Genomic DNA, 20,031 nt, shown 5'->3' on the forward strand with positions numbered 1-20,031 from the left:
CCCTCGGATGTCGAGCGAGGCGGAGCCTATCCCCAGACATCAGGCGAGGTGGAGCCTATCCCTAGACATCGGGCAAGGTGGAGCCTGCCCCTAAGACATCGGTCGAGGCAAAGCTAGCCCTCGGACATCGGGCAAGGCAGAGCCAGCCCTCTACCATCAGGTGAGGCGAAGCCAGCCCTTAGCCATCGGGCGAGGTGGAGCCAGTCCCCAGTCATCGGCCGAGGCGGAGTCCAACTCTCAAGGTTCAGGTGAGGCAGAGCTAGTCCCCATTCATTGGGTGAGGCAAAGCCAGTCCTCGGTCATCGGGTGAGACAAAGTCTACCCCATACGTCGGGCGAGGCGGAGCCCAACCACCATACATCGGGCGAGGCAGAGCCAACCCTTTGGGGCTGAGCGAGGCATAGCCAACCTTTGGACATTTGGGCAAGAAGTGTAGTTGCATCCATGTCTGTTCAGAAGCATCAACATTTGATGGTTATTAGCTCCTCCTCTTTGGGTACCCTAGTATTCGGTCCCTGACACTTTATGTCGGTGTTTCGATTAAACACCAACGAGTAAATTTATGTTATTGCATGTCCGGCCCTAATGGTGTGCTAAAAAAGACACAAGCTTTATACTGGTTTGGGTAGAATGTCCCTACATCTAGTTCATGGCTGTTGCTAGTGTTATTTGCCCAAAAAATTTCATAGTAGGGGTTACAAATGGGTGAGAGAGGGAAAGATCCCAAGTCTCTGATGGAAAGGTCAAATGGGTGCTAAGAGCTTGGTCACTGCTCAGTTATGTGTGATGTGATGCGTGGTGTGTTCAATCGATCGGTCCTCTTAGTGGGGTGCCCTGCCTTCCCTTTTAGAGACCAAGGGGGGAAGCAGGGATTATAGATGGGAGAAAGAAGAAAAACCAGAAGCCAAGGAGATCCTTCAAAGATGTTGGGTCTTCCTTTTCCTCTGAGCGAGCCCCGCTGACACAACAGATAGTGCCAGGGATAGCTCCATGTTGGGTGCATGTTCATTGATTCTGATAGGACCACGTCGAGCATCTATCCACTAGTGATGCCATGCTCTGGCTTGATCAGCAAGTGGTCATGTCCCATCCCACCCTGTCTGATGGTGCGACAAACCAGGGTGCTAATCTACGGTGCTACAAGGAGCAGATGGTGCAGTGACCACATGTCCGCTACTATAGATGATGTGAGTTTCCTCCTAGACCGTAGTGTTTGTCGTATGCTTCCATTTGGATCCATGCTTGAGGGCAAACGGTGGCGCCCACAACACTGTAAGACAAATGTCGGCACCAACAACACTATTCGGGCTCTGACATGCCTAGAAGGGCTTAAAGCACTTGTCTTGTCATATCCTAATGGTACTTTCCTATAGGCATGTAGGGTATGGTCCTCAGTATTGCGTTTGACTTGAATGCCCTACCTTATCTGCGTGCGTAGTTATGAAGGAGCATCACGTAGACATCGAGTGAGGCAGAGTCTGCCCACAGACATTGGGCGAGGCGGAGCTAGCCCTCGGATGTCAGGCGAGGTGGTGCTAGCCACTAGACATTGGGCGAGGCAGAGCCAGCCCCTAGATGTTGGGTGAGGTGGAGCCAGCCCTCAAATGTTAGGAGAGGCAGAGCCAGCTCCTGGACGTTGGTCGAGGTAGAGTCCAACTGTTGGGGGTCGAGCAAGGCAGAGCCAGTCCTCGATCATCGAGAGAGGCGGAGCCAATCCCCGGTCATTGAGCAAGGCGGAGTCTACCCCCAAATGTCGGCCGAGGCAGAGCCTAGCCCCCATACAATTAGTGAGGTGAAGCCCAACCCTCGAGGGTCGGGCGAGGTAGAGCCAACCCTTTGGGGCTGGGTGAGGCGTAGCCAACCTTTGGTCATATGGGCAAGAAGTGTAGTTGCGTCCTTGTCTATTTGGAAGCATCGACGTTTGATGGTTATTAGCTCCTCCTCTTTAGGTACCCTAGTATTCGGTTCCTGACACTTTGTGTCGGTGTTTTGATTAAACACCAACAAGTAAATTTGTGTTATAGCACGTCTGGCCCTGATGGTGTGCTAAAAAAGACACAAGGTTTATACTAGTTCAGGCAGAATGTCCCTACATCTAGTTCATGGCTGCTGCTGGTGTTATTTGCAAGAAAAAGTTCATAGTAGGGGTTACAAATGGGCGAGAGAGGGAAAGACCCCAAGTCTCTGATGGAAAGGTCAAATGGGTGCTGAGAGCTTGGTCGCTGCTCAGCTATTTGTGATGTGATGTGTGGTGTGTTCAATCGATTGGTCCCCTTAGTGGGGTGCCCTGCCTTCCCTTTTATAGACCAAGGGGAAGAAGGGATTACAGATGGTAGAAAGAAGAAAAACCAGAGGCCAAGGAGGTCCTTCAAAGATGTCGGGTGTTCCTTTTCCTCTGAGCGAGCCCCGCTGACATAGCAGATAGTGCTAGGGATAGCTCCATGCTAGGTGCATGTTTGTTGATCCTGATAGGGCCATGCTAGGCATCTATCTACTGATGATGCCATGCTCTGGCTTAATCAGTAAGTGGTCACATCCCATCCTACCCCATCGAACATCGCGATGGACTAGGGTGTTGATCTACGACCCTATAGGGAGCAGACGGTGCAGTGACTGCACGTCTGCTACTATAGATGATGTGAGTTTCCACCTAGATCGTAGTGGTTGTCATATGCTTCCGTCAGGATCTGCACCCAAGGGCAAATGGCGGCGCCCACAACACTGTAAGACAAATGTTAGCGCCTACAACACTGTTCAGGCTCTAACATGCCTAGAAGGGCTTAAAGCACTCATCTTGTCATATCCTGATGGTACTTTCCTATAGGCGTGTAGGGTATGGTCCTCGGTATTGCGATTGACTTGAAAGCCCTACCTTATCTACGCGCGTAGTTATGAAGGAGCATCACACAAATGTTGGACGAGGTAGAGTCCGCTCGTAGGCATCGGGCGAGGCAGAGCCATCCTTTGAACATTGGGTGAGGTAGAGCCAGCCGCCGGACGTCGGGCGAGGAGGAGCCAACCCCCGGACATTGGGTGAGGTGAAGCCAGCCCCTAAATGTTAGGAGAGGCAGAGCCAGCCCCTGGACGTCAGGCGAGGCAGAGCCAGCCCCTGGACACCGGGCGAGGTGGAGCCAACCCCTAGACATCAGGCGAGGTAGAGCCAGCTGAGATAGAGTCTACCCTTAGACATCGGGCGAGGCGGAGCCAGCCCTCGGGAGTCAGCTTGAGGCGAGACCCATGGCCTCGATGGATGGATGAGGAGTGACCCAGCATGCGGTGTTGTTGTGCTCTCAATCGCGTAGATGAATCAATGTTGATGGTCATTAGCTCCTTCTCTTTGGGTACCCTAATATTGGTCCGCGCCAGTAGCCCCTGAGCCCTTGGGCGATTCGAGTAGAATTGCCTGGGGGATTTTTTGACTCACCAGCGGGTGCGCGCAAGCGCACCCAGTGGGTGTAGCCCCCAAGCCTACAAAGGAGTTGGATACTCCTTCTGAGGGTTTTCCGAAAGAGAGGATTCTAAGAGCCCTGACCCTCTATTGTCGCCCACAGCGTGCCCTGAAGATGGCGATTTCTTCTTCACCGAGGTCGGACCCTTCGTGGGTATGTTCATGAGACTTGATGGTTGTTTAGTCGTAGAGCTCAATGGGGATCCTGGTATCCCATTCATGGGGATCTGACCAGGGTCGGCCTGGCTAAAACTAGATCATGGTCCAAGACTCGATCGTGGGCCAAGACTCCCATGAAGCTCGTTGTAACGTCCCGCCTCTCCGAGGCCGGGCCCGCTTATATCTAGCAGCTTCTCTAGGATATAGACTGCCCTCATAGACCAACATTGGTCTTTTCTGCGCACTTTGTCCTCACTCGTGCGCACCTAGGAAGAATTTCCCGGTTGGTCACCCATCGCTCTAGGCCAAACACGCTTAACCTCGGAGTTATTTGCAGATGGGCTTCCAGAAAAGAAGTTGCAACTTATTGGTATGAGTATCCTATTAATCCTGTTAAACCCTAGGTCGGGATGTTACATCCTCACCCCCTTAAGAGACCGACGTCCTCGTCGGTCAATCCCAAGCCAGGAACGTCCCCTCTTGGCCACATCCTTGTGTCCAGTGCCAGCGTATGTGCCATGCTGTGTGACCACTCTAGGACCACTCCAGCCATGCGCACCATGCCTGTGCAACTACCAGCCATGCACACCATGCCTGCGCAACTACGACACACATGCCTGTGAAATCACGAGAGTCGGCTCTGATACCATTCTGTAACGTTCCGCCTCTCCAAGGCCAGGCCCGCTTACATCTGGCAGCTTCTCTAGGATATAGATTGCCCTCACAGACCAACACAGGTCTTTTCTGCGCACTTTGTCCTCACTCGTGCGCAACCAGGAAGAACTTCCCGGTCGGTCACCCATCGCTCCAGGCCAAGCACGCTTAACCTCGGAGTTATTTATAGATGGGCTTCCGGAAAAGAAGTTGCAACTTATTGGTATGAGTATCCTATTAATCCTGTTAAGCCCTAGGTCAGGATGTTACATCAGATGGGCTTCCAGAAAAGAAGTTGTAACTTGTTGGTATGAGTATCCTATTAATCTTGTTAAGCCCTGGGTCAGGATGTTACACTCGTGCGCCTGAGTCTAGGCCGCTCGTGGGCCCATCCTTTGTCATAAGGGTGCCATGGGACGGCCATCAAAACCGTTGATGGGCTAGCCCTCGAACTCCTAGGCCTAGGTAGGCCAGAGGAATGTTTTTTGACCCGTATCCCTTTTATTGGTAAAGAGTCCTAGTCTACCCAGGAGGTGAAACGTCCGGCACACCTTCAAAGGGAAAGGATAGAGATTACGGGCACATATCCCGCGATGTGAAGTGGTGTCGGATCATGGCAGGCATGAAGATCCAGGTGGACAGTTGCCTTCCTCGCATCTGTCACCCCTATAAAACCAATGGGTTTGCCCCCAGGGTTTCATACTTTGCCTCCTTGTCTTTGCATCTACAACCTCCGCCACCAATCGCCTAAGCCTCCCGTATCCACATCTTAGCCATCGTTGAATTCGCATCCACCCACTCCAATCCTCTAATGGAGCCATGGTGCCACTCCGATATCACCCTCCAGTGCCTGGAGGGCCTCGTTGGCCGCGATCTTCTTTGCACGCGGACCACCACCAAGTAGTGGCGGCTGCCCAGTGATGAGGACGTGTTGTCACCGCCTGATGGCTACATCGTGTCCTTCGCTTACTTCCACGAGCGAGGATTTACCACCCCCATCCACAAGTTTTTCTGGGGATTGCTGCACTACTACAAGGTAGAGCTGCAGCACCTTAATCCCAATAGAATCCAACACATTGCGGCATTCATCGCCCTGTGTGAGGGATTCCTAGGGATTAGTCCCCACTTTGACCTATGGTGGTACTTCTTCTCCATCACCCTCCTAAAGAAGCAAGAGAAGAAGCAGGAGCTAAACGTGTCGATGGGATGCGTCGGCATTCAGCTCCGTAACAACCGGGTCAGCGAGTACCCACCGATGCATCTATTGACCTCCAACAAGGGGTGGCATTCGCATTAGTTCTATGCCAAGAACGATGCAGCCGTCCCCTTGCCAGAGTTCACCAAGCGCCTCATCGAAGAGGTCCCGGACTCATGGAGGAAGTGGAGTCCCAGAGAAAGACAAGAAGAGAATCCAAGACCATCTCACCTCCATCCAAATCCTGAAGGAGAGGAGCGTGAAGGGGTTGGGGATCATCGGTGCCCACCACACGTGGAGGGTGGCGCTGCTGATGAGGCATGTGCTTTCCCTACACATGATGGTGCTCAAGGCATCACTCAACAGGACAATGCTCACCAAGGGAGCACTCCCCCCCTCTGAAGTGGCGCAGCATATCAAGGAGGCGATGGAGCCTCCATAGGATGACACCGGCACTATCTTTGATTTTGTGTATCCGGTGCTAGGGCTCCCCCCAATGCAGCCGGAACTAGGGTACATCGTCTTCGTAAGTTTTCTTTCCTCGTGCCTCCTTTTTTAATTGAACTCCCGACCTCTTGATGCTGATATTGAGATAGGGGGACCAACCAAAGAAACTTGTTCTTATAGATCACCCAGTTCTGCTGCTGAAGGATCTATCCATGACGGTGGCCAACCACGCCGCGACCGAGCGGCAGCAAAAGGCGAAAGAGACGAGAGGAGGAAGAAGCGGTAGAATCTATGGGCATGGGAGCGAGGCGAGGACACGGACAGTGACGATGATGACGACAACGAGGACGACAACGAGGTAGTTGCCGACACCAAGTGGGATGTCCTGGAGAGCGAGGATATGCTAACATGTATTCACTCGTCCTTGCAGGGACCCTTCCCATTCCATGCAGGGGGAGGTGAGTCCATGAGGCCGAAGGAGGTAGGCTAGATCGTTGGCCCATCCTCAGAACCAGCAAGGGTGGGTGGATCTACTGCTGTGCCCAAGGTTCCAGCGGAGGGGGGTGTCCTCGCCGCTGCACCTGAAGAGCCAACAGGGGCGGGCGGATCTTCCGCCATGCCCGAGGTGCTGGTGGAGGGGGTGGCTTCATTGCCTTGCCCCAAGAGCCAACTGAGGTGGGTGGATCTGCCGCCGTGCCTGAGGTGCTGATGGAGGGGGATGGATCCGTCGTAGTGCCCCGAGATGCAAGGGAGGTGAGCCCCTCTGCTTGGGAGCAAGGGTGGGCTCAAAACTGCCCCGCCCCAATGAGGTGGAGCAAGGACCTAGGGGTTCATCCCCCAAATGCATCCTCCGCCCAATAGCACCGATGTAAGTCATTGACTCCTTTGTTTTCACTATTTTTCTTTATTTTCAGCGTGACTTACGCCTTTTGTTTCTTGCAGCGTCCAAAGATGGGGCAACTCTTAGGCGCTGGTGCCCAAGAAGAGCGTCACCATTCTAGTGAGGTAGCGGCCATCGGTTGACGTCGCACCTGCTTTGGGCAGGAGTGGCTCCAGTGTCACTGTCCCGTCGAGCGATCAAGCGCCACCTACAGTGGCACCCGTGCCCTCGGCGGGAAAAGCAGGTGCGTGCGCTCGAAGGATGCCCTTGGAGGTCGCTGAAGAACTGGCGACGAAGGCGGTCCCGCTGCCAGCGATGGGTCAGTTGGAGCTTCCAACCGCACTCGTGGTGGCGACCTCGGTGGGCGTGACATAGTCGGACGAGGCCCCACCGAGGTAGGCAAAAGTGGTGGTAGCCATGATAGGCGGGCCACGACCAAATGCCGCTATGGCAGCACCCGAGGCAGCGACGTGGCCTGCACCTCCGGTGGCCTAAATGATGGCTCTCAATATGGTCTAGATGGAGGGGGACACAACCAAGGGGTCCCTAGGCATCATGACAGTGGTAGAGAGGACTAGTAGGGGGTCGCCCTTGGCCCTAGCATCAAGAGGCAGCCACTCAACAGCGTGGGTTGAGCCTCTACGCTAGTGGATAGATCCGCTGGACCTGACGTCAACACTCTTCTCGCTTGATGATGCTGCCAAGAGCAAAGAGTGGGAGAGTCTCAATGAGGGGATCTCGGCCATGCTGGAAGCTCTGAACCAGGCCAGGGGCGCCCTACGTGATGTCGTTGTTCCCACTGGCCAAGTAATCATTTAATCTTGCCTTTCTCCCTCTTCTTTCTTCATGTATTTTTGTGTTCTAACCATCATCTTTTTTCAGTCCCTTATCGCTCGTAGTCAGGAGAAATCCTAGTTCCTTCATGAGCAGAAGGAGAGCTGGGACTGCCTCGTTAAAGAGGCCTATCTATGTGGGGATGTGTCCACATAGCTTGTTGCCACCCAACAGAGGGTGGCTGAGCTGACGGCCCTAGCCAAGGAGGTGTCTAGTCTCTAGCTGTGGGAGGTCGAGGCCCATCGGGACACATAGTAGGCCGAGAAGGCATTTGAGGAACTATCGGCAAGGGTGCGATAGGATGAGGAGGAGGCCACCAGAGTCTGGAAGGAGCGGGACGAGCTGCTCTAGAGGGACGCTGAGGCCTACCAGTGGATCCTTGACCTCTTGGCCAAGGCAAAGAAGGAGCGGGAGCTCAAGCTGGGAGCCGAGGAGAGGTTCGCGGCCCTATAGTAGAGGGCAAACCTGGATGCCGAGGCTGTTGCCTAGCTACACAGGGAGCGAGATGAGCTATGTCAGACCACAAAGAGGCTCCACTCGGAGCGCGACGTGGCCCACAGGGAGCGTGACCAGGCCATCCAAGAGTGCAACAAGACACAGTAGAGGATCGGCTCCCTCTATGCCGAGCTTAGAATAATGGCAACCCGAAGGCTAGAGGCCGAGAGCGTCTCCGCCGGGCTAGCCACGGAGCTCGCCAAGGCATAGAGGAGCCTTCAAGCGGAGAGCGACGAGCATGATCTCCTACATGCTGCCCTCAGAGTGGTCTGCAATGACCTAGAGATGGTGCGGCTAGAGGGGACCAGCTCGCTTGCGGCCCATGCTGTAGATATCACGGCGCGGGTGCGCCATCTCGAGAGGGAAGCTCTTCGCTCCAGAATAACCCAAGCCTTCGCCATCGCCCGCTCTCATTACGTAGACAGTATTGACTTGGAGACAATGAACCTTGGCTTCACGCCTAGCTATGAAGCCTTCGAGTTGGATGAGATAGAGATGGTAGTGGCTCCTCTCGCGTGGAACCTGGTAGATAAAGATGAAGACATATTTCTCCCCTAGAGGGGATAGTTAGTCAAATAGGTTGGGTGAATTCAGATGAGCGTCATTATACTTTGTCGACAATTGCCGATCCTTATGTATCGCAAGAACAAATTCGTAACTTTGTTCTTTTGTTTTGTTCGATTGAATTTGTTTCCTTTCCTTTTTGTATGCAAAAAGAGAAGGCTCACATATTCCAACCCTTCCATTTGTTAAGACCATAGGGCCCGAGGTGTAAGGGGAAAACTTTGATCATGCTAGTGAGAAAAGACACTGTAGCCATCGAGGCGTAGGTGTTTTGTAGTCCAACCAGACATGATCAATTATTCATTTCTACAAACCTTGCCACTAGGTTTAGCATGAAGAAGAGGTCTGACATAGTGACTATTTCAGAAAAGGTATACTTATACCTTTATCAACCCCTAAGTGAGATCCAACCCCTTGCCGCTGCTGGGGTCGGATGTCACTAAAAATCGAGGGGTGGATAGCGAAACTTAGGAGAATGCATCTCTTGTATTCACACGTACCCTCCCCCTAGGATCTTAGCTATCATTCTATGACCGTGCGTTAGGTCTCCTTGCAAGTCCAACCTTCCTCGAGACCCCGCGCATGGCAGGGATTTGGTCAAGGGTCAGCATGTTTTTGTGACTGTCGCCCCATCCATGGTTTCCACAACTAGAGGTGGAGTTACCATTACTTGCCTCGGTGGCTCGAGTGGCGTGCTTAGTGAGCTCGCTAATGGGCATGTTCGAACGAAATCTAGTTCCATCGCTTGTGATGGGGTCGGCAAAGCCCTCGTGTGGCATTCTGTTGCTCCTTAACCTGCCTTCCAATAGATTCTAGCTCAATGGGGATTCTAAGGACTCGGCTAGAGGCTAGGATCGAACAAGAAGGTTGAGATGAACTTGTCCGCTTCTAAGAGGGATGGACACAGGCCACTGAGGCTCATCTATGTTTTCCCCTTGGTTCTTTGTTTGACACAAGGCGACCTTGGGCCCTCCATGAGCCAGCCTTTGGCCCTCGATCTTTCGATCTAGGATTGGGCGGCTCAAGCCCCCAAGCCCCATGGGGTTTGGTAGGGGTCGGCCGTGATTCATGCATCACCCCATCCTCAGTTTTTGCAACCAGAGGGGCTGAGCTAACGACACTTGCCTCGATGGCTCGAGTGTCACGGTCGGCGAGCTTGCTAATGGACATGTTCGACTAGAATCCAGGTCCGTCACCCGCTGACGAGGTCAGCAGAGCCCTCATTTGGCATTCCACTACTTAACCCGCCTCCTAACAGATGCCCGAGCCGTTCGATTGGCTTAGGTGGCCTATTGGCCTTTCCTCAATGGAGATTCTATGGGTTTGGCTCGAGGTTAGAATTGAACGAGAACGATCAAGATGTCCCTATCCGCTTTTGAGCGGGGTTGGGCAAGGCCGCTGGGGCCCATCTTATTTTTTTCTCCCCTGGCTTTGTTTGACACGAGGCGGCCTTGAGCCCTTCGTGGGCCGGCCTTCGAACCTCGATCGATCGCCGTTCATATCAAATGTGACGACTACCACTTTGTGACGTGACGTGAAGCATTGTGATGCAGCAATCGCATATGCGATGCTTGGATGTATGAGATAAGTGTATGAATGATTATATAAAGAAATAGCATGGTCGGTAACGTTACCTCGATGGCACGAGTGACGGGTTCTAGGAGTTCTTACCGGATATGTCCGTGTGGGGGTTCAGGTTTGACGTTCATGACGGAACTGGTGTAACCTGCATGAGCCTCCCATTCTTCCGTATCTGTCATTCAGCAGCGGCCCGAGACGTTCGATCGATTTGGGTGACCTAATAGCCTCTCCTTGATGGAGATTTCGTAGGTAGGCCCCTCCAAATCCCTCATGAGAAGGTGGAGGTTAAGGTTTGGAGTGCGGAGACAAAGACTCTGATGGCACTGGTGGACAAAAACACTGTAGTCACTGGGGCATAGGGTCATAGTGGTCCGACTAGGCTTACTCAAAATTTGCGCCCGCACATCGTGCCTCTAGTTTTTTAAATGTAAGGAGGGGCTGGACAAAGAGAATGTCTAGCGAATAAACACCCTCGCCAGCCCATGAGCAATTCCCAACCCTCTACCATTGCTGGGGTCAGAGGCTCGGTAATGAAATTGATATGTAAAGTAAGTAAGTGAGGATGCTTATCTTTCAGCAGTGGTCTTGAGCCATCTGATCGACCTAGTCACTGGTTTTACCTCGATGGTAAGAGTGATGGGTTGGGAAAGCCTCCCCCGGATATGAGCATGATCCTATCTGCTCCTTATCCGCTTCTCGTTAGTGGCCAAGCCATCCGATCGACTTGCGTCACCTATCGATACAAGATTTCCCTACGAAAATAGAGGATGAGAGCGTCCCGTGCAAGAATTTAGTTAGGCAGATAAGCCAAGCATCGAATTTGTGCAAAATGGACAAGCTCTTCGTTATAGTAAATAGCCTTTTAGCTCTTCTCTCTCTTTTTGTAAAAGAGGTTTAGTGCATTCTGACCCTTCCCATAGTTAAGGTCATAAAAGCTCAGAGTGCGGGCGAGCCAATTCTGATTACGCTGGTGAGCAAAGACACTATAGCCGATGGGGCATATGTATCCCGCAATCTGACCAGTTATACTTAGAGCTTGTTCCCGCAAACCTAGCTCCTAAGTCCTAACATAAAAAGAGAGACATGCACAGAAAATGTTTGCAGGATAAATGTACTCATATTAGCCCCTGAGTGATGCCTAACCCCTTATCGTTGCTCAGCTATGTGTGATGTGATGCATGGTGTCTTCAATCGATCGGTCCCCTTAGTGGGGTGCCCTGCCTTCCCTTTTATAGACCAAGGGGAAGCAAGGATTATAGATAGGAGAAAGAAGAAAAACCAGAGGCCAAGGAGGTCCTTGAAAGATGCTGGGTCTTCCTTTTCCTCTGAGTGAGCCTCGCTGACACAGCAGATAGTGCCAGGGATAGCTCCATGCTGGGTGCTTGTTCATTGATCCTGATAGGGCCACGCCGGGCGTATGTCCGCTGATGATGCCATGTTCTGGCTTGATCAGCAAGTGGCTGCTGATAGGACGGCGCGATGGACCAGGGTGCTGATCTATGGCCCTACGGGGAGCAGACGGTGCAGTGACCGCACGTCTGCTACTGTAGATGATGTGAGTTTCCTCCTGGACCATAGTGGTTGTTGTATGCTTCCGTTAGGATCCACGCCCGAGGGCAAATGACAGCGCCCACAGCACTATAAGACAAATGTCGGTGCCTACAACACTGTTCGGGCTCTGATATGCCTGGAAGGGCTTAAAGCACTCGTCTTGTCATATCCTGACGGTACTTTCCTACAGACGTGCATGGTATGGTCCTTGGTATTGAAGTTGACTTGAGTGTCCTGCCTTATCTGCGCGTGTAGTTATGAAGGAGCATCGCGTAGATGTCGGGCGAGGCGGAGCCAGCCACCGGACGTCGGCGCGAGGCGGAGCTAGCCATAGATGTCGGGCGAGGCAGAGCCAACCCCCGGAAGTCGAACGAGACGGAGTCTGCCCTCAGACGTCGGGCGAGGCGGAGCCAGCCCTCAGACATCGGGCGAGGCGGAGCCAGCCCTCGGGAGTCAGCTTGAGGCGAGACCCATGGTCTCGGTGGACGGACGAGGAGTGACTCGGTATGCGGTGTAGTCGCTCTCTCGATCGCGCGGATGAATCAATATTGACGGTCATTAGCTCCTCCTCTTCGGGTACCCTAATATTGGTCCCCCACACTTTGGTTATTGTCAAATTTGCTCTTGGACACTACGCCGAATAAAATATTCATTTCTGGCTTAGAAAGAGAGAACAGCGGTGAAATATCCTTTTTGCCCCCTTCTTCTTCCCCTCTCCTTTCTTTTCTTCCTCGCCGGTGTTGCTACCATGGCCACAAGCTCAGAGCTCGTTGGTGCCGACGCCTTGTGCCTCCTGGGTCTGCCTCCGCGCCTAGGCCCCCGAGATCGGGACCCGCCGGTTCCCCGCTGCCCCCCGCGGTCGCACGTGCGCCCACCCACGCAGGTGTCGAACCGGAGCTGACGACTGCTGTGGCCCGTGCGGAGGAAGGAGGAGAAGAGGTGAGCGAGCGCAAACCCTAGCCGCGCGACGCGTAGGGTAACAGATTGAGGATGAGGAGCTGAACGCGGCCTCAAGCGTTGGCTAAAAGCCCAGCCAGCCGGAGCAGCCGAACTGGCCCAAAATTTGACATTCCTGGACCGAGTACTAGTTTCACCTGATAATCACTATGGAGGAATCAGTGTCCTTCATAATAGTTATTAGCTTGGAAGAAGCGGAATATAGTTTTCCATTACTAAAGTGAACAACATCATGGGCTGAGTCGTCTCATCACCAGATTTAATAAAACTTGCAGTAAGATTCTAAGGAATTTCGTAGTATTTGGTACTACAACATTTCAAAAGTGAAACTGTTTCAGATAAGACAATGACAGGACATGGATTGTACTCATCAGAATTTGTACTTTTGTCGGATGTGCTCACTAGTTTAGCCCTGGTAGTACCAAAAACTTTATACCCTGTCGCATCATTGAATATTTAGATATATGTATGAAATATTAAATATAAACTAAAAAATAACTAATTATACAGTTTACAACTAATTTATGAGACGAATGTTTTAAACCTAATTAGTTCATAATTTAATAATAAAGTGCTACAGTAACACATGTGTTAATGACAAATTAATTAGGCTTAATAAATTTGTCTCATAGTTTACTGACGGATTCTGTAATTTATTTTTTTATTAGTATCCGAACACATATCTAAACTTTATAGGTTGGATCTAAACAAGGCCGTGATAGTATTAAATGCATCCGCATGGTCTTGTCAAGAACAAAGGAATCAGATTTGTGCATAACAGCAATGTCCTGAAAGTAAAACCAGTACACTGCTAGTTGTGCATTAGCTTGAGATTTCAGAAGTAAATACAAGGGGCAGCTTATTTTGGCGTCTATACTGACCCTGAACCAATATATATAAGACATGGAGCCAAAAAAAAAAACCTACCTATGCTGATGAAAGTAGTCCCGAAGTAAAAGAGTTCAAAGAAGCAAGCACCCACCACTCGTACAAAAAGAGTTGATCTAATAGTAAATCAAAAGATTTGTCATTTGCAACTCAAAGAAAAAAGGATCTTGCCATTTGCAACTCAAAAGGAAAGGTCAGGAAGGCAAGTTAAAAAAGGAGGAAAGCCCCCCCCTGGACCAGTGGGTAGGCACCACCAGAAAGGATATACTGTGGAAAGGGCGCTCTTTTTACCAGTTACCACGACCAGTCACCAGCAGTTCAGCACTGTGGTAAGAACACAAGGGGCCAAGAGAGGCTGTGCCAGGCTCAGGCTGCCAGGCAGCGCAACATGCCTGAGGCCCTGTTTAGTTTCCATTTTTTTCTCCTACAGGAAAAGAGCATGTTTGAACATATACATAGAGTTACTAAATATAGATGAAAAAAAAACTAATTGCACAGTTCTCGATAAAATCGTGAGACGAATCTTTTAAGTATAATTAGTCCATGAAAAGCCTTAAGTGCTACAGTACCCCACATGTGCTAATGACCGATTAATTAGTATCATTAGATTCGTCTTGCAGTTTCCTGATGAGTTTTGTAATTTGTTTTTTTATTAATATCTAAAAACCCCTTCCGACACATCCGATATGACATCCAAAAATTTTTACCTCTCCAACTAAACACACCATGAATACACAGCAGCCAAAGGCACTGTCAGCTTGCACAGGGAGTGAAAGGATCAACCACTACGCACAAGTGGAGATCAGCCCATAATGCACAAAAGTTTGCGAGCATGCACCACTCAGGCATGCATTCACCAATCACCAGATGGAGGACTCCAAGCAGGATACAACCCAAACTCTCATGACCATCGCAGCAACCGAGAGAATGCAGGAGCAATTTGAGCATAGCAAATGCAAAGCATGGCCAGCAATAATGACACAAGCAGCAGCATCCTGAGGCCTGAGAGAGAAGATGCCACTGCCAATCATTGAAGGGCACAGCACAAGGCCCCAAAGTTCAACCATGGCAGCTAGCTTTGCAGATACCAAGAGCAGGATCATACACAAAAATTATATCAACTTCAGGTGCAACATCACAGAGGATAAGTTATTAATAACTATGATAAAACATCATTATCTCTACTTCATTAATTCAGCAACTGGTAACAGGGTGGTAGGTTCCTTACAGAATGAGCTGTTAAGGGTTACATTGGAGTTGAGGGATCAGATCAGATCAGATCAGGGTGTTGTAACTCAGCATCAGTTCTGTACTGTAACACACGACAATTAAGGCTACAGGCTAACACTAAGTTTTTACAACAGAAACAAAGCTAACACGATGGTACGCGCCTCTGCCACGACACTGCGGTGGTGGAGGGAGCGGAGGTGAGTTCCATGCTGCTGCTCTCTTGTCCTCTGAATCAATCAGTCTAGCTTCACCCATTCAAACCTGCCTGGGAGAGGGCAGTCATTTACAGGATCAAAGTTGTACCTGAAGATTAAGCCATACATCAAACATGTTTGTGGTTAGTGCAAGGCATCATCAAGAAAAGCAGAATGCACCATCAGAATAATTTCTAATGAATCAAGAATCGACAACAGATTATGCAGCTCGTTAACTGAATACATAAGAGACCCGTACTTGTCAATGAAAGCCTGTTGTTGGCGTCGCTGTTCAGCAGCGAAGTACTCATTCATCTCCCTTGAACTTGGGACGGCCTGCACCGGAGGAGCTTTCACCCTGCGGTGGGAAGAGTGACTGGATCTTGTTGTGGATCCAGGAGTCCTGGGAGTGCCAATCATCTCAGAGTTAATCAAGCTGCAGGGCGTCGTCTCCCTGGTATTCCTGCAAGCAACAAGGTTAGTATACATACATGAAAAATCTGAAGCCAATTCCATACAAAGCGAGGTCAATTCTCTAGTTCCAATGTTACCGGACAAATTCTAAACAAGCAAACAAAAAAAAATGTCTAAAAACGTAATACAAAACCATTAGTAAGTATGCACATCATCATCATTTGTGGTCCTGCAAATCTACCATTCCTCTCGATATCTAGCTCAGGTACCATAAAAAGGCTAGCCGACAACCAAGCATCCAGCCAGAGGAAACAACAAAATGGTTAGGACTAGAGAGCCCCAACTCGCAGTCCCATGTGTAGGTAACGCTCACTCTCGCCCGAGACGACACCGAAGGCAGGCGAACCCCAGAACCCAAACTGCATGAGGTAGGCCGAGCACCAAACAGTAGCCCAGCAACATGCACCTGGCTATGCTCGGAGGTGGCCACTGATGCAGACTGTTCATATCATAGTAGTGCACACCTCCACCCTCCAATTACTGTTTAGGCTGCCATACATGGAGGGCCCAAAGGGATTAGAGGCTCAGCTTAACTACTGTTCCGTACTATGATCCCTCCTTTAGGCGGTGCAACCATCAGGCCATGGCTAGAGCTGCAAAACGGCACGAGTTGGTCAATAGATACGCTCTTGGATAGTACTAGCATGCGACCCCCACACCGAGACACCTCAAGTGCCCCGAGATGGTGAACCAAGAACGACAAAAGAAAAGGCACAGCATAAGCTGCTTTCGTTCATCTCTCATGCGAGCAATTACCCCCACAATGGGGGTACTTGGCTGCTCATAATGCAATGCATGTAGCCAGCGTTCAGTCTACAAACTATAGATGGGGCTAATCGAAGCAGGGCTAAACATGATTTCTGACCTGTTTAGGCAGGGAAGAGGACCCACTTGTGCAAGATAATAGTAGGGCCAAAAACATTTGCAAACAAGCTCGTGATACTATCAAACATTTATATCAAGAGCTGAGCAAAGCTATGACGTAGTTTCCTTATCTCGAAAATGTTCTTCCATACCATAGCTCCAGCAAGGATAAAAAAAAACCTCTAGTACTAGAAGGGGAGGAGTCCCACCCCCTTTCACCTAACATTTAATGGCGGTGCCAATTTGGGGCCATGGCCCAGGAAGAGACCTTGCAAGGACATGCCATTTCCTCGCGTTCCAGAACCCAGGGAGGTGACAGGCCAGTGGTGAGAGAGACCCAAGCCAGAAATGTGGCTGTGAGGGTGAGAGCAGAGGGCGCTTTTCCGGGGGGCGGAACAGAGAAATTTCTTGCGAAAAGTGACGAGGTGCTTTTGATTGGTAAAAGATTTGAGGGGTCCCCGACTACTCGTCTCCCCCAAACAAAAGAAACAAGGGCGTGTGGTGTGAGTCCATGGGGAAGGGGAAAGGAGGCCACTTTTCCCTTCCACTATGGAAAAGGAGGACGCCATGGCTGGCCACTGCAAGAAACCCCACTAAGCTAGTGGATTAATTGGGCTCTGGTACAAGATTGAGCACAACTAACTCGGTGCTTCAGAGATTGAAACCAAACGAGAGGAACGAAAAAATTGGGCCTTTTATGGGGTGAAATTGGACGGCGGCAAGCGATTATTGCAGGAATTTGACACTAATTTCTTCGACACAAGGCAGCGACAATGGTTTTGGTATTAAAATATGGGGATAACTTTTGTTTTCAGAAGACAACGCAAGAGACACCGCCGAAAAATTAAGCGGAAGGAGAGCACGGCAAGAAAGCAAAACAGGGGTTCCTAGAGCAGCAAAAATTCGCAAGAAAGAATAGGAGCTTTACAAGGGATCGGGGAAATTTGCATGACTCCCAATTTGAAGCCGAACGCACCGCGCGAAAAAGGGGGAAAACACCGAAAACATTCGAATAGAAACGCATAGCGCTAAACTTTCAACTTTCTGACACAAAAACATCTTGGTACGGCATAATCCCCCTAAACACCAATCCGCTAATCCCCCCGAGACCCGAGCAAGCAACCCAGGAACGCGGCAGAAAATTGGGGAAAGAAAAAACTCACCTCTCCATGGCCTCCAACTCGAGCATGTTCTCCCCGCACGACGCCTCCACCTCCTCCTTAGCGGCGGCGGCCGCGGCCGCCGCCTTCCTCCTCATGGCCGACGCCGGCGGCGGCAGCTTCTCGAGCCTCCGGCTCCTTAGCTCCAGGTACTCGCCGCCGGCGCCCTCCTCCCCCTGCGCCTGCTGCTTCTGCAGGCGCTGCAGCGCGAGGGCGCGCGCGCGGGTGCGAGCTCCGAGCGGAGCGGAGGACACATCCATGATGGCGACCTCGCCGGAAACCTTGACCTTGCGCATGTACTTGCCCATGGCCCGGCGGGGCTGGGCAAGCTAGGGTTTCAAGGAGGCCCACCCTCGCCGGGTGCACCAAGCGATTCTGTGCGGCGGGGCGGCAGAGGCCAGGGGAGGCGGGGATTAAATGGTAGGCGGGGCGGGAGCGGTGTACACAGGAGGAAGCCCGGGAACAATGAGGACAGTAGAGGGAGGGGTGGGTGTTGCTATTTACAGGGAGGCCTAGGAAAGAGAGAGGGAGCCTAGGAATTTTCTTTTAGGCTCTCTTTGTAATATGTATTTAGTATTTCAATTTTTACTATTTTTATGTGTTTTTTTCCTGAAAAAACTGATTTCTACAAATTTTTGCTATGATTCCTACAAAATTCCTGCATTTTTAGGAGCCTTTATTTTGATTCTAGATGGAGAAGTTAGAGCTTTGTGTTTTTAAGTGGTCTATTTTTTTTAGGCATTTTGAATGATGTATTCTATTTTTATTTTGTAGATTATACATAAAAATGAGAATATATTTAATAGTAATTTTAATATATTCTTGTATTAAGACGAGGACTATGAAAGAATAGGTGTTTTTCCGTGGCAAGTTATAATAACATACTAAACTGCAAACCGCACTGAATAATCAAAATAAATTAGTACTACATGACAACCATAGCGAGGATAAGTCGTTACATTATTTGCACCATTCATTTGGAGACTAAATTTATTCATGTGTAAATCAACTAAAAGATGCTATGATATTTTGATATATGCATTCCATGTTTAGGGTAAATAGTGATGATAAATACATGGGGGTTATTTTTTATTAGTTTTGATATTGCTTATCATGTGAATATATTTTATTATGATTTTATATATTATTAGGAGCATTTTGTAAAGCTAGAAATGAAATCTATGTCCACTTCTCGAACTTAGACATATTCATTTGTTTCTGCAATATCCTTTCGATAGATGTGGCGATTTTGATATTTATTTATGTATCTCTTTTGCCAAAAGGGGTAGACAATTGAGATATGGTGAAATAGTACACAATCAGGTCCTCTTGACTTTTGGTACTCATGGTGAATAGGAAAAATAGAAATGTATTTAAATCGATGGGAGTTATTGCAAAGGATTCTTTATATTTGAATTCATTGCTCTGGATGAGGATTGCATATATTTTATATTCATCACTAAGGTAATCAAAGGAAAGATAACAAGATTGTTTTTATTGATTTAAAAAAACATGAGGATGTGATTACATTTTGTTCCATGATTTTGTGTTTGTATAGGACCATTTAGTAAAAATGTCCCAATGAAATATATGTGCATTGTTTTGGACCTCTAATGTGCCAAGTTCATTTGGTTTTAAAATATCCTTGCCACAGCCAAGAAAAATTCAATCTTTATATTTTCATATGGTGCACAACTTAGATATTGTGATAGAGCATGCACAATTTTTATACATTTATGAAACATGTGAGTGGTGCTCTTCTGTGTCAATGATTTATATATTTACAATCTTCTCCTTCTGGGAGGGACATTAGATACAAGAGGTCTGCTTTTTTATTGGTTTTCAATTTCTGTGAGCATATGCATATGCTTTTTATTATGATTATGTATAAGTTTAGGACCATTTTGAAAATTTGGCAATGAATGTGTCTATTTTGGACCATTTAGTAAAAGAATTGCTCCTTATATGGAAAACTCTTATTACATGGAGTGCAGAGCTGAGATATGATGAAAGTGGGTGCCCAATTTTTGAAACAATTATTATGAAACATGCTACATTTGCTCCTCCAAGTTTACACATTACAATTTTGTCCCTTACGTAGAGACCGCAGATACAAAGGGATTATTATTTTAATATTTTGATTTCTTTCCATGTGAACCTATAATTTCTTTTGATCTTATGTTTGTTCATGACCATTTTGTAACACTAGATATGTAATACATATCCACTACTTGGACTTAGAATACATCATTTTCACTTCCATGATATCCTTTTGATAGTTGAGGCGATTTTGATATCTATTTAGATATTTTTTTGCTAAATGATGAACGCATAATTGATATATGGTAATATGGGCACCATTTGATCCTTTGGAGTTTGATACTCACCATGAACTGGAGAATGAAAATATAGTTAAATCTATTGGAGTAATTGCAAAGGATTCCTTGTTTTTTAAT

General features: G+C 49.1%; 1 protein-coding gene across 1 annotated transcript; it reads right to left on the reverse strand.

Moving 5' to 3' along the window:
- Window positions 1-14,809: 14,809 nt before the first annotated feature.
- LOC136484537 (cyclin-dependent kinase inhibitor 4-like) lies at window positions 14,810-18,050 on the reverse strand. The gene is made up of 3 exons (XM_066481628.1): window positions 17,579-18,050; window positions 15,337-15,540; window positions 14,810-15,186 (listed from the first exon to the last, which is right to left on the reverse strand). Exons 1-3 carry the CDS (start codon window positions 17,881-17,883, stop codon window positions 15,120-15,122), a joined length of 576 nt encoding a protein of 191 aa, XP_066337725.1. The 5' UTR covers window positions 17,884-18,050; the 3' UTR covers window positions 14,810-15,119.
- Between the last annotated feature and the right edge of the window lie 1,981 nt (window positions 18,051-20,031).

Source organism: Miscanthus floridulus, chromosome 1 (genome assembly GCF_019320115.1).
Source record: "Miscanthus floridulus cultivar M001 chromosome 1, ASM1932011v1, whole genome shotgun sequence".
In the NCBI taxonomy this organism is placed as follows: Eukaryota; Viridiplantae; Streptophyta; class Magnoliopsida; order Poales; family Poaceae; genus Miscanthus; species Miscanthus floridulus.